This window comes from Lepeophtheirus salmonis, chromosome 7, assembly GCF_016086655.4.
Source record: "Lepeophtheirus salmonis chromosome 7, UVic_Lsal_1.4, whole genome shotgun sequence".
Taxonomy (NCBI): domain Eukaryota; kingdom Metazoa; phylum Arthropoda; class Copepoda; order Siphonostomatoida; family Caligidae; genus Lepeophtheirus; species Lepeophtheirus salmonis.
The window spans coordinates 38,212,245-38,225,551 of NC_052137.2; the positions used below are offsets into that span (position 1 = coordinate 38,212,245).

Genomic DNA, 13,307 nt, shown 5'->3' on the forward strand with positions numbered 1-13,307 from the left:
GTAAGAGCATAATCATAGAGAAAGAAAGATATATATGAGCGACAAGGATTTTTTTTGGCTGCTTGGCTTTGTCAAGCAGAGAGATAATAAATGTTCAGATCTGGTGAGGTTTAATATAGCTGTTGTATGTGGTCTACTAGTAGATATTACATTAAAATATGGAGGCTGAAAATCAGCCTATTAAATTAATGGCCGTTTGTGCAAAATACTATCAGTAGAGCATACCCAAGTTAACAGCTGAAGACGATGGAACAGTGTTTTGTATAGGTTGTCATCTCTATATTTTGTTCCTTTAGCATGGTTAAAGCAAAAGTCAAAAGATTAGATTAGAGCTTAAAGTAAACAAGAGAAGTTAAAGTATTGAAATAATTGATTGAGGTGAGGAGCGAAGAAACGTGCCTCTGGAATTAAGGGACATTGGTGGTTGTGAGAAGAAGGATTAGTAGTAATTTGCTTATTATTATTGACACTATTGAAAGTTGAATGATGTCCAAAAAGCGAAAAAAGGATACTCCATGGCCTAGCACTGTCCCAGAGCATCCCAAATACTGTCCACAATGTCAAGCAGACCGTGGCGTTCAGTCTCGAATCCGTGTTTACCATTTGAACAAGGAGAACGATGCACTGTTCATGTGTTCCAATGATGAGGTGAAGTTATGTCTCTTTTCACTTCTCACTTTTCTTATTCTCACTTTGTATTTCATATCTAATATTTATTTCAATTTGTCTCTATTTCCAGTGTCCTTGGCCACTCATGAGCCATGATCCTCAAGAAATCCTCGGAAAAAGCGATTTAAAGGCTAAAATTAAACATAAAAAGGCAAAGAAATCCAAATCCAAAATTCAAGCTACGAATTCTCCCCATCGAAACTGCCCTTTGGATCTCCAATTTTTCTCTATCCCCAACTTGCTCTCTCCACTCCATCCTTCATCTAGTCCTTTGTATAAATCTCCAAGAATAACTTCGGAAGCGTCTTCATCCTCATTTTTAAGCAATAAATCCTATTTGTATCCACCAAGTTGCTCACCCAGATCCCATGGATTATCTCCCTCTCCTAAAAAGGAGTCATCTAGTCATCATTCAGTCGTGTCCAAAGAAACCTCTGAAATATTAAACACCAACTCAGATTTTGAGTTTAAGAGTCCTTCTCATCCAGGTAGCAGTCCTTTTTACTCTTCATTCAATGACTTCCCAAAAAAGAACTCAAAGTGTACCACAATGGATAAAACTTCGAATTTTTCTACTTCTGCCTCTGACTTTGAATTCAAGAGTCCGTTTCAACCCTCTAATAATGCATTAGATACATTTGATGAACCTCTCAAAGAAAACAATGTAGAATTGAGCACATCTTCAAAATGTAAAAGCCCCATCCATGGAGTTCATATTTCTGCAGATCCTACTAATGATACAGATGCGGTAAAAGTTTCTAATAATAGCTCGAAAGTGATGCATCAAGTTGAGAATGATTGTTCTTCAGAACAGTCTGAAACTCAAAATAGTTCGAATGTGTCGTCTGTAGCTTCAAATGAGAGTGATTCAAACTCTAATATTGATGTTACATCCACTGAATGTTCACCTTCCACCACAAATGTTGTTATACCTACCCCTTCAAATTTAAACTTTAACAGTTTAAATATCTCGGGTTGTTCATCTCAAAGTCAAATAATTCACCCAAGTATTATAGATAATCTAACAAATCATGAGTCAACAACAAAAGAAAATATCAAAGATCCCAAAGAGCAATCATCTTCTTCTCTGGTTGATATTCCTCCTCAACTGTCTCCTTCTTCTGACAGGTGCGTAGAGGATATACCTTTTGATTCAGATGTTTCGTTTCCTGAAACAGGGAATTTGGATGACGACTCTCCATCCCCCCTTCATGAAGTTTCATCTAGTGAGCGTATGCCTAAGCTCAAAGAAAAGAATCCGTCACTTATTCCCAAGAACCAAGAATTGGGGTCCATGACAATAACAGTGTCTCGTGATTGTCCAGAATCTAAAAATGTTTTAACTACCATTAATCGTCCAATAAACCTATCTTCGCCTCAAAATTTTACAACTGTATCATCAACCAATCATAATACTATTAACGGTTCAGTGTGTTCTAGCACAAATGCATCTACATCTGTTGTCGCTTCTGCTCAAAATTCAAAAGATTCCAACAAAATTTTCATTACACCTAGGAAATTAGTTAAGATAAACAAATTACCGGATGACATAATTAAATCAGACGTTAAAAAAATTAATTTAGCATCCTTGAATAAATCGACGTTTAATAATAGTTCCAAAGGTCTTGTTAAATTAAATAGTTTGAGCAATAAGGTTTCTATGAGCTTAGGCCAAAATATAGATTTTAAAGTATTGTCAATGCCACCTCCTAATTTGAAGGAAAAAGTTGAAAAACTTAAAACTACTATCCTGAATCGTAATGATACAAATAATGCTGAATTTGGTCAATTAATGAAGAATGCATCTTCTGATGATCAATCCCAAAAATTCCTCCAAAAAATTCAAGAATCTTTGAAGATATCAGATAAATGTGATGAGGTCGTATTTCATGTTAGTAATAGTGTCGAATGTTCCAACAATCTTTCAATTAGTTCTCTTGATGTGACCACTTCTCCAAGTGGCGTTAAAGTGATGCTGTGCTCTGAGTCTGATGCAATTGAAAAATATGATCTACTAAATGAATCGCCTCCGATTACAAGAACTCCTAATAAAAGAGGCCGTGGAAAACAACCAAGAAAGGCTAGTAAAGAAACAATGGAACCGGAGGATATTAACAACTTCCTTGCTAATAAAGAGCTCATTTCTAACTTTCGTTATCACTTATCAATTATGATGGAAGGATTCAGTGTCCCGAGAGAGTGGGAAGGAATTGACCCTGTCATAGCTATGTTAGCCTCTAAGAAACAAAATCCCAATTTTGCCCACATTGATATCGACTCGATGATGCAGTTGTATGCAAAGATTCTTCATTATGAAAACTTCATTAATACCACTAAGGAAGTGCCTTCAACCCAATCCCCAAAATCTCCAACTTCTAGTTCTGAAAAAGAGCCAGAAGTAACATCTCCTGTATGTAACATTAAGCATGAAATCATTGAAGAAATTGAAAGTTCTCCATATTCAGTTGTTTTATCCTCTGTCCATCCGCCCGCTGATAGAAGTGTTGAGTATGTACCAGAAAGATATCACTCTTCTAATGGACAAAAAATAGGCCGCGGGAAGCATGTCATTACATTTGATTATGACAAAAGCCACTTTGGCCCTATCTATGCAGAGACAGATGAAGAAGTTAGAGCTATTGTTAATCTTGTCCAAGAGAAAGTTGCTGAAATTAAGTGCCGTAAAGAAAATCGTACGTTATATTCTTATTCATCAGGTTCAGTTATTGCTGAGTCCCTTCTGCCCGAAGATGTATTAAATTATATTCGCGAATCATTTACCGTTAAAGGTTTGAAAAAAAATATAATCGGTAGAAAAACTCGTAATTATCAAAAACGTAGTGAAGTTATAAAAATTGATAAAACCACTGGGGAATTGATTTATCCAGCTATTCGTAATCCCTCGTCGGGTTTACCTTCAGTTAAATCTGAACCTCTTGAAGATAGTTTCCAGCAAAAAGAGCCTGTTTCAGCATCAAGATTGGAAAGGAATGTGTTCAGCAAAGATATTCCTAAAGTTTCTGAATCTTCAAAGTCGAAAGAAAATTCCCATATATCCAAAAAAATAGACTTTGCTAATGAAATTTCAGATTTACTAGGAAAAATTGATCCCAAAAGTGAAGAGCCACCTCAAGTTATTTCATCTTCTCAAAGAGTGACTAATCTAAGACCTTTACTTTTAAAACCTAACCCGAATAAGAGGAAAAGACCTATTCGGAAAAAAAATAGCGAAATAACTCCAGAAGAAGCATTAGGTGCAAGCTCATTGTATGTTCGACCCAATAAACAGGAGAAAGTGATGAAACTTCTTGCTCAAAAAGAGAAAAAGGATAAGCTCGTTGAAAAAAAGAAGACAAAAATTCAAAGTGGGGTTTATAAAGGCTTTCAATGTGATCTACCGCAAAGTAAAAACAATATTAAAAAAGATCAGCAGCCAATTGTTAGTAAAATAATTACTAAAGCAGTAAACAAACCAGAAATATCAAAGGAAGAGCAGGATTTAATGACAGAATTACTTCAAGTCGCCGAAGAATTTGATAGACGCTCTCATGATCAAAATATCAGTAACACATTCAATCAAATTAATTCAAATTCACTTGAAAGCGTAGATATGCCAAATCTTGACGATCTTTTTTAAATTTTTAATTTCAATTGCAATTTTTGGGACTATCATCGTATTCTTTAATCACCGTGTTCCTTGTTTATGAGTATTTCGTTCCTTAATTTGTCGCTCTTATTTAATTAATTGTTAATTTTATAATTTATTGCGTAAATATAGATTTTTTTCATATATTATAAATAATTACATACTAAATCACTATTAAAGTTTGTAAGCTCGAAAATATTTTGATCGATTATTATGGCGTTCAGAATTTAGTACTGGATTCGTCTGAAAAGTTCAGGTTAACAATTCCTGTTTTATCTACATTGTGATATAATTTAGCAAATGGTTGGTTTTTTTCATAACGCATATAATCGTGCCATTGATGTTGAAGAATGGGATCCATAGGTCCCCAATCTAAATCGCATTTGGTGGCGGATTTTAAGCGCTATAACAAGATGAAAATAATAATTAGAATCCCAAAATTTAGAAATAATGTATGAATAACGTACGTTGATTATCCCGTAGTCTATTTGAACAGAAATCTCTCGCAGAGCACAAAAGAGGATGATAAATAAACCAAAAGCAAAAAATCCCCAAATTAATCCGACTTCCCAAATATCATTAATGCAGCAAACAGTCTTAAGTGACAACGTAACAATGAACATTATAAGTCCAATGATGAGAATAAACGGTACAACTGTGCCCAACATTTTTATCAGAATCTTCATAATTCCAAGGTCATTGTTCGTCCAAAAAATAAAGTCAGATTCCAGGCGATGAGACCTTCCATAGACAAAAACAAAACCAATAATGAAGAATAGAGCTGCAATGAAAACCAAGCCAACAATAACGAAGTTATCCAATATGTATATAAGAGGCAATCCAAACTGTAGAGAAACATGCAATGCAGGACAAGTGATTAATAGAATATCAACTAACTTTATTAGTTTGTATGTAATACTTACAGACGAGAGAAGCATTAATGTACCCGCTAAACTAAATATAAGAAGAGATACTTTGATAAATTTCCTCTTTCTAGAACTATAAACATGCTCATCAATCGTAGAGGTTAGTGTAAATACAATAGGTGCCTAAATCACGAGATTTAATTCTACAGTTATAAATCATTACATAGTACAGGCTACTTACCAAGGAGCTAATTGATGATGAGAAGGTTAAAATTGCAAAAAGGGACAAAATAAGATAACGATTTGCTTCTTTTTCAGTAACAATGGATATATCGTAGAATAAGCCAAGTAGAAAGGAAGTGTTATAAATTGGATCCTTAATTGAGCCTTTTCGTGTGACTCCCATCCAAGCATTCGTCATAATGATACAAAGTAATCCAATGATAAGATTTGCAAAAAATATAAGAGTCGTATCTCTTATTATCAGGGGAAAAAAAGAAGATTATTGAGATGGGATTCTGAAAATAAAAAGAACAAAATTACTTACAATGTAACATATTTTCCATATCTCTTAGTCCGACTTCCAAGACTAATAAAGACTCCACATGATAAGTGCATTGTCAACAGAACCTGACAAAAAGCAGATAACCATAAATCAAGATCCTGAATACTTTTGTTCCAATGGGAAGCATCAAATAACTCTAATAGTCCATACTCATAAGCATCTCCGTAACTTAAACCATAGGCCAAAAAAGCAATAAGCAATACAAAAGTGATGGAACTTGATGTCCAAAAAACCCTCTTCAATGTTTGAGTTCCTCGAAAAACACTAAGAGCCAAAATGAATGTAAATATGCATTTCAAATCTCATACCAATAACACAACCCGGATTCTTGATACTCACCTCACAAACGCTAATAAATACATCAGAATAGCACCTGGAATTAGATAAAAGTTGAATGAAAAGTGGCTTAGATCCTTCCACTCGGCAACTTCATTGATGAAACATGTTTCTCCAGGGCTAGCAAAATGACTTACCAATTCATTCCTAGCGACACACTTCATGAAAAAATTCAAAGATTAGTATGTGCCTCGTCTTTAATACCATACATCAAACTTACCACGTCTACAGTGAGTTTTGAGCTGGATGATTGGCAGTTATCCCACGTTCCAGATTTAAGACCAATGGAGGTATAAAAGAATGCGTAGGATGAAATGGCAGGAATATACATACAGTACAGATATGAAATGAATAATTGCAAAAACCCAACACCTAAAGACGATACATGTATATAATCTAGGTATAGACTCTGCTTTTTCACAAGAACTTATTTATTGAGTAATGACTCACCCTTCAGAATGGGCACTGCGTTCCATAATCGTATTGGCCCCTTATTTGAGAAATAAGTTAGAGACAATTCGAGGAATAGAAGTGGATATCCCACCAAAAACATAATAAGAAACCATATGAATACGTAGGCTCCTCGATCTCTCGCATGACTTGAGAGTCTCCAAATATTTGAGAGTCCTAAACTTAATGCAAAACAACTAAATAGAAAATCAGTATGAGTTTTCCAACCATCATTATTTTCATAGCCTAAAGGTTCAAGCTCCAGTAATTTACTACTATTTCGTCTAACAAATTTTTGTGGAAGATGACTACTTCCTCTTCGAGATAAATCTTGAGCACTGTCTATGTTTCCAGAAATAGTTTTGAAACTGTCTGTATCACTTTCTAAACTTAATGGAGGTGGAGGTGGCGGCGGTGGCGGTCCCTTAATGGAAAGGATTGTGGGGCCAATGATCTTTTTCTGGAGGGACTCTTCTTTATTGGGCGGATCTAGAAATGCAAAAATAGTCATTATTTATTATATGTATAATGAAAACACCATTGTTAGAGCTGAAGTGCACCTCTTATATATATTGTCATGTTGACAACAAAAACCGAATAGGTGCAACAGGTAGAAACCAATCATAGAATAATATAAAAAAAACAATTTTTTGACGTTTCATGGAATGAGCTCTCTTTTTTTTTAATTTTAGGTCGTTTACACACCCCCGAATAGCATTGGTTTTTTATGCTTTGTAAGAACATGCCTGATAAGTTATTATGAGTAACTAAGTATGCACTGACAAGTATGAAGTAGGGACCCAACACTTCTCCTCCATTATGATAACTTATTGATCATCAAATAGAACAAATACAAATTAAAAATATGATATTATTTATAGTTATAAGACAAAACAACTCACGCTCAAGTTCACTCTGTGGTATAGTAGGAATGGAAACACGTTTGAGCGAGGCTGTGGGCCTCTTTTCCAGTTCTTCAAACATCCCCGGAACTGCGTAGCGATTTCTAACAGATGCAAAACGTAGTGAGGATGGTCCAGGGGAACTGTTGTCCTCGGATACAAACTCAATGGAAACCTGATCCGTTGACATGGAAAATAATAATAAAAAATAAGATTTGCACTACTACAACTCTTGGTAGTTATGATTTTTTTGTTCACGATGAATGGTGATATAACAACAACATATTTTACTCTGGTATTTTTTTTTCCTTTCTGCTCACTCTTTTCTTCAGGTTAATTTTTTTTTTTTTTTTTTTTTTTACGACACACAAATACGTGAAATCATGAGTGATTCAAAACTAAATTCATAGGTATATATAATTTACATGTTTTATTAGTATTCCCAATCACATCTGTTACACACATACACACACTTTGTAGTCATCATCACACGTTCATTATTTTATTTATTATGACTCCCTCTATTTCTGCTATGAAGTGCCTTCCTTCCTCCCTTACCTATCAATGTTTCCTCATCACTTGTTAATACTGTATCTAATACGAAATTGTTCCCAGTCTACACTATAGTAACTACTTTAATATACCCTTCATCGTTAATTCCCAATTCCTTGCATATAGATACGTTTTGGGGGGAAAAGCAAGTCAGGGACTTAAATGACCAAGGCAGGTCAAAGTTCAAAAAGGTTAGATACATAATATGTGCAACCTATTAAATGCATGCGTTCAGCTCTTTAACCCTAACTGATAGTTATTATTCTACATTTATCACACTATTTCAATACCATGGATATTATATAATATTATTCACTTAACTACATATCTAGGAAAGTCTTTACTCAAAGCCCATTAAAAATACTAAAAACTCACATCTATATTAATCAAACAATGTTTGTTTGTCTGAAAGGGACTCCTTTTTAACAGTGAGTGTGGGTAGCTAAAGCTCAGAGCGTCATATTAAAAAAAAAACAGAACAACTAAAAAATAATAAATGTGACTTTAGATTAAGTTTAGCAACGAGCGTGTATGGCTAAAGCTCAGTTCCTTAAATTAAAAAGAAAAGGGAGCACTTATATTTAGGGCTGTAAATCCTAAGCATTTTTTAAACGTGCCAGTTTTTTGTTTGTTGACAATCTGAGCAATGTTTTATTTTATTTTCTCAGCTGTTATCATTATACTTTCATTCTTGAGGAGAGAACATCTAAGTATTGAGTAACTACGTGTGTGTCTACTCAGGAAAAACGGAGAGTAACATTGAGGATTTGCTGGGGAGTTATCACTTATCTTCTATATTATGAAAGTAAATTCTTATTATTATAGCAAAGTACGTCTGGTCATCGGCGCATAATAACTTTAAAAATATCCCGGTTACTACTCCTTGTTATTAATACTACAATACTACATAACTCTGATTAATTAAAAGAATAATGAAATAACTACATAGCAGGAGCGTCCGCAGAATTATTATTAATTTTTTTATTTGAGGGGGGGGGGGGCTTGGTTAAAACTTTTGTAAATTTTTTTCAAAAATACACAAATATTTACAAAAATAAATTTCAAATATATCTAATTTTTGAAAAATATTAAATATTCGATAGTTATTCACAAAAAATTTCAAAAATTAAATTTCAAATATTCAATTTTTAGGAAAAAAATTTCAAATAAACATTAATGTTTACAAATATTTATTTTTTTGAAAAAAAAAAAATTCCATTGTTATTCACAATAAATTCAACTTTTTGGAAAAAAAAATTGAAAAATTCAATTTCAAATAATAAATTTTGTTAAAAAAAATTTAAAAATCCAAAACTATTCCCTACAAAATTGAATTTTTAAGGGAAACAATTTCTAAAATTAAATTTCAAATATTACATTTTCTACTTAAATACAAAAAATCCGTCATTTGGAGAAGACTACAGCCCTTCCAGCCACAACCTACGGACGCCCCTGCAAACGTATTTGGCTAGATACATATGCCTTGATAAGTATATATTTATCAATATCATTATAATTATAAAAGCCGTATTGATGATGAGTACGATGACTTGAATAAAAATGGAATTAGTATTATTTTTAAGGATATAACGGGTGTGTGGACTCTGATAAAAGAGAGAGACGATCTTTTATATTTTCCTCCTTACTTTTTAGGCTCTTTAGTACACACATAAATAACTAAGGTACCCTTACCGGTATTATATAGTCTTTTTTCGCATTCCACCAGCTCATGGTACGGTCCAATTCTTTTTTTCGTAGATAATAATGGCACAACAAACACAAGAACTCGTATGATGACAATCACTTACGTACATAAATCTCATAACTATTATTCATTAGAGATCTTTGATACTTTTGCTAAGGATATACAAAAATACAAAACAGCACAGCACTATGTTATTATTGCCTGAACAATCATAATCTTGGAGGATATCATGTTCCATTAAACATGAATGGGACACTGTCTACTACTCTCCTCATGCAACGAGCAAATGTATTTTTGCTAGGACGAAACTATATTGCGTGAGAGTATTATAATTCAGATCCTTTTTCAGCTTCTCCTGTTTGGCTTTTCGTATTTCTACTAGCTAGACATTGACATACTACTACTACATAGAGGACGATGTGATGATGATGATGACAATACTAACATTTACCTAACAGAAACGTAACTCTTGATAAGGCCCTTATCAGGCGACTTAATAATAAATTTGTGCCAAGTACATCTGGAATAAGAAAAATGACGCATGCACAAGCTTAAAGAAGAGAAGAGTAATTACTAATTATTCCCGAGATTTCAAAGTCATTTGCATATTTGTGTGCACTGTGTACATGGGCCTGAGTTAAAAAGGAAGTTGAAGTCATTATAAATGTTTTATTTTATAGGTGTTTTTAGCTTTTATGACATAATAAAGTTCCTTAAAAAGATTGTCCAAAGCCTTTGAAGTTTTTTTAGACTTGTGTGACTCAGAGTAGGCTTATAAATATAATGATAAAGAAAGGCGTATTTTGTTTATTCATTATAAATTTGTTGTGTACTTAAAGGGGCGTCTGCAGGGGTAGGGCTGTAGTCCCCCTCCCCAAAAATAGAATTTTTTTGATTCTGACTACAAAATTTAATATTTGAAATTTGATGAAAACGTTCAATGTTTTTGTATATAGCTTTAGATTATTTGAAGTTATATTTGAAATTTAATTTCATAATTTTTTCCCCAAAATATTTCATTTCTTATAGCTATGGATTTTTGAAATTTTTATAGAAAAAATATAATATTTGAATTTTTTTATTAAAATTAATATTCAAAAAATTTAATATTTGAACTTTGATTAAATTTTCAATTTTTTTCCCAAAAAATTTAATATTTGGATTTTGAAATTCTTCTCCGAAAAATTTAATATTTGAAATTAAAAAAAAAAAAATTATATACGAAATTTAATTTTATAATTTTTCCCAAAACATTTAATTATGTGTGATTAGCTTTGGGTTTTGAAATTTTTCTTTCAAAAATTTAATATTTGAAATTTAATCTTAGAAATTTTTTCCAAAAAATTTGATTTTTTGGAAAAACAGCTCTGGATTATTGTAATTTATTTCTAAAAAAGGTTATTTTTTTGTCAGGAAAATTTGATTTTTCAAATTTTTTTATTTATTTTTTTGAAAAAATTAATTAAAAAAATTTTTTTTTTCAGAAAAGTTAAGTTTTCAAAAAAAAATCAAAAATTACCAGCCTCCCCCCCTCCTTCAAATATAATCACGCGGATACCCTTGACATACCTAGTACACAGGTATTTATAATATAATTTATGAGTGTATTAAATATGTTTACATACATATATCAGGGGCGGCACAAATAGGATTTTTAATTTGGGGTAAAGGTGGATCATTCTGCAAATACATAATATTCTCATGAATAGAGTAAATTTTAGAGGGGTGGATTAAAGTTATAGAAAATCTGAGGTCCCCGTTCCTTCCTGCCAACTACGCCCATATGTATGTATTTGAATAAAAGTAAATATAAGTATTTATGTAATCCATAAAATTATTAGTTATTATTCTTATTTGTGACCTTATTTAAAACCGCTTTCCATTATAAACGAAGCGAATACCGTAGATAACAAAAAATAGATAAAAACATTGTACATATTCCGATAAGAAAATGTCCCTTTAGTAAATAGAATTCTTCATATTATAAATTGAGGAATGTATGTATCAGGGATTTCCTTTCGTTTTCCTCGGGATTCATGGGGGTTTTACATCTAGAAGAAACTCCAAGGAAAGCTTACACTTAATTAATTATTTCACAATATGAGCTTCCTTCATGTAATTAATAAAATAAAAAGTTTTATACATATTTAACTGAAAATAATATAAAAATTACGATTAAATGCTGTGCATCGACACAAAAGGAAGCCCAACCTTTCAAAAATCGTTCAGATTGGGCTGCTCCCGCTCTATAGGACATGTTTTATACACCTCAAAAAAACACCAATATTTATATGCATTTTATTAACCCCGTTAATGTATTCAAAATACTAATTTATTAGACACCTTATAGCTAGATGTGGATTTTTTTTTACTGCACTATTAACTATCAGTTATCAATTATTATTAATATCGAATATGATTAAGATTTACCTTACCTTATAATTGTCGAAAAACACATAGATTACATTGGGATCTTTATCGAATATATGCTTTAAAATTTATGATTTCTTCTTAAAATAATGAATAAATTACTTATACTTTATCATATTTATAAACTATTTACTATTCCAAACTGGAATTTGGTACGGAATCCCAAAGTTTCGAAATAAAAAGTCCTATCAGAGTTGGGCAAGTTAATGCAACTTAACTTAACTTAGGTAAGTTAATAAGTTAAGTTAATTAACTTTTAACATAACTAGATAGTTGTTTAAGCAGCCTTATTTTAACTTCAACTTTACTAATTAATTTCTTATTTATCAAAATTAACTTTTAACTTGTCTTGTTAATTTTTTAAACTGCATTATCGTCCTTTTTACTCAACTTGATTAAGTTAATTAGTTAAAGTTAAATTTATTTTGTTATTCTAAGTTGCAATACTAAAAAGCTGTCTTAAATTAACCTTTACTTCTCCGATGATTTAGTTAAACACTGTTTCGAAATTGTGTTGTAGAAAATGTCATTTTTATATTATCTCCGATATTTTTATAATTTTATATATAGTTTAAAATTCGTTAGAAACTCAAAAATCTTAACTGTCTTTGACTTACAATTTAGTAGTAACTTGAATTTGTATTTTTTTTTGATCGTTCAATTGGAAGTGAAGAAATTTTCAGGCAGAGAGACCGACAGAAAAATCTTTATTATAAAACTTTGAGAAATCTCTCAATGGACTAACTTAAATAGTTATTTTTTTATATTGAAATTAAATTTTCAAGGTTGGGTGAGTTAATTTAACTTAAAAAGATAAGTTAACTAGCCCATGACTGAGTCCTACCCAATAGAAATAAATGTATGAAATTTTATGGGACAATTTCCGTGATTCATAATATCGTTCAACTTTTTTGCAAGATTTTGTTTTTAAGAGTTTCTTAAACCATTTTATTTGTCCTTCAAAATAAATCGTATCTTCGTTAAAAGATATTTAAAAAGCAGTTGAGCAAAATACCAATGATATAATTTATGTGATTATAGGTATATATTTAATTACTTGCATATTCACATGTATTTTTATCTGAATGATACTTATTTTATCAATTCTAATCCCAGAATATGATTGTAAACTTCTTTCTTTTGGCTTTAATTCGATAATGAACAATTTAATCATTTAAACAACTGA

General features: G+C 31.8%; 2 protein-coding genes across 6 annotated transcripts in view; one reads left to right on the plus strand and one right to left on the minus strand.

The window, feature by feature from the left end:
- LOC121122290 (uncharacterized) lies at window positions 1-4,468 on the plus strand. Its single transcript, XM_040717281.2, has 2 exons — window positions 1-648; window positions 740-4,468. The coding sequence occupies exons 1-2, from the start codon at window positions 484-486 to the stop codon at window positions 4,304-4,306; spliced, it is 3,732 nt and encodes a 1,243-aa protein (XP_040573215.1). The 5' UTR covers window positions 1-483; the 3' UTR covers window positions 4,307-4,468.
- Window positions 4,411-13,307, minus strand: part of LOC121122291 (sodium- and chloride-dependent GABA transporter 1) — a 26,619-nt gene continuing 17,722 nt past the window's right edge. Inside the window, exons 1-10 of one of the 5 annotated variants that reach the window (XM_040717282.2) lie at window positions 9,679-10,160; window positions 7,435-7,609; window positions 6,533-7,021; window positions 6,303-6,454; window positions 6,086-6,240; window positions 5,729-6,010; window positions 5,423-5,657; window positions 5,239-5,364; window positions 4,783-5,160; window positions 4,411-4,718 (exon numbers count right to left, since the gene is read on the minus strand). In XM_040717282.2, coding sequence (XP_040573216.1) covers window positions 4,536-4,718; window positions 4,783-5,160; window positions 5,239-5,364; window positions 5,423-5,657; window positions 5,729-6,010; window positions 6,086-6,240; window positions 6,303-6,454; window positions 6,533-7,021; window positions 7,435-7,609; window positions 9,679-9,717 — 2,214 coding nt within the window. In that variant the 5' untranslated portion in view covers window positions 9,718-10,160 and the 3' untranslated portion in view covers window positions 4,411-4,535. Of the gene's footprint in view, window positions 4,719-4,782; window positions 5,161-5,238; window positions 5,365-5,422; window positions 5,658-5,728; window positions 6,011-6,085; window positions 6,241-6,302; window positions 6,455-6,532; window positions 7,022-7,092; window positions 7,729-7,859; window positions 8,001-9,678; window positions 10,161-13,307 lie in introns of those variants that run through there. The other 4 variants (XM_071890210.1, XM_040717283.2, XM_040717284.2 and 1 more) reach the window with 4 other exon arrangements.

Excerpts from the sequence above, each read along its gene's own strand:
- LOC121122290 (XM_040717281.2), top strand. The coding sequence starts at position 484 with ATGATGTCCAAAAAGCGAAAAAAGGATACTCCATGGCCTAGCACTGTC. Across the intron at positions 649-739 it reads TCATGTGTTCCAATGATGAG|TGTCCTTGGCCACTCATGAG; the intron begins GTGAAGTTATGT and ends CTCTATTTCCAG.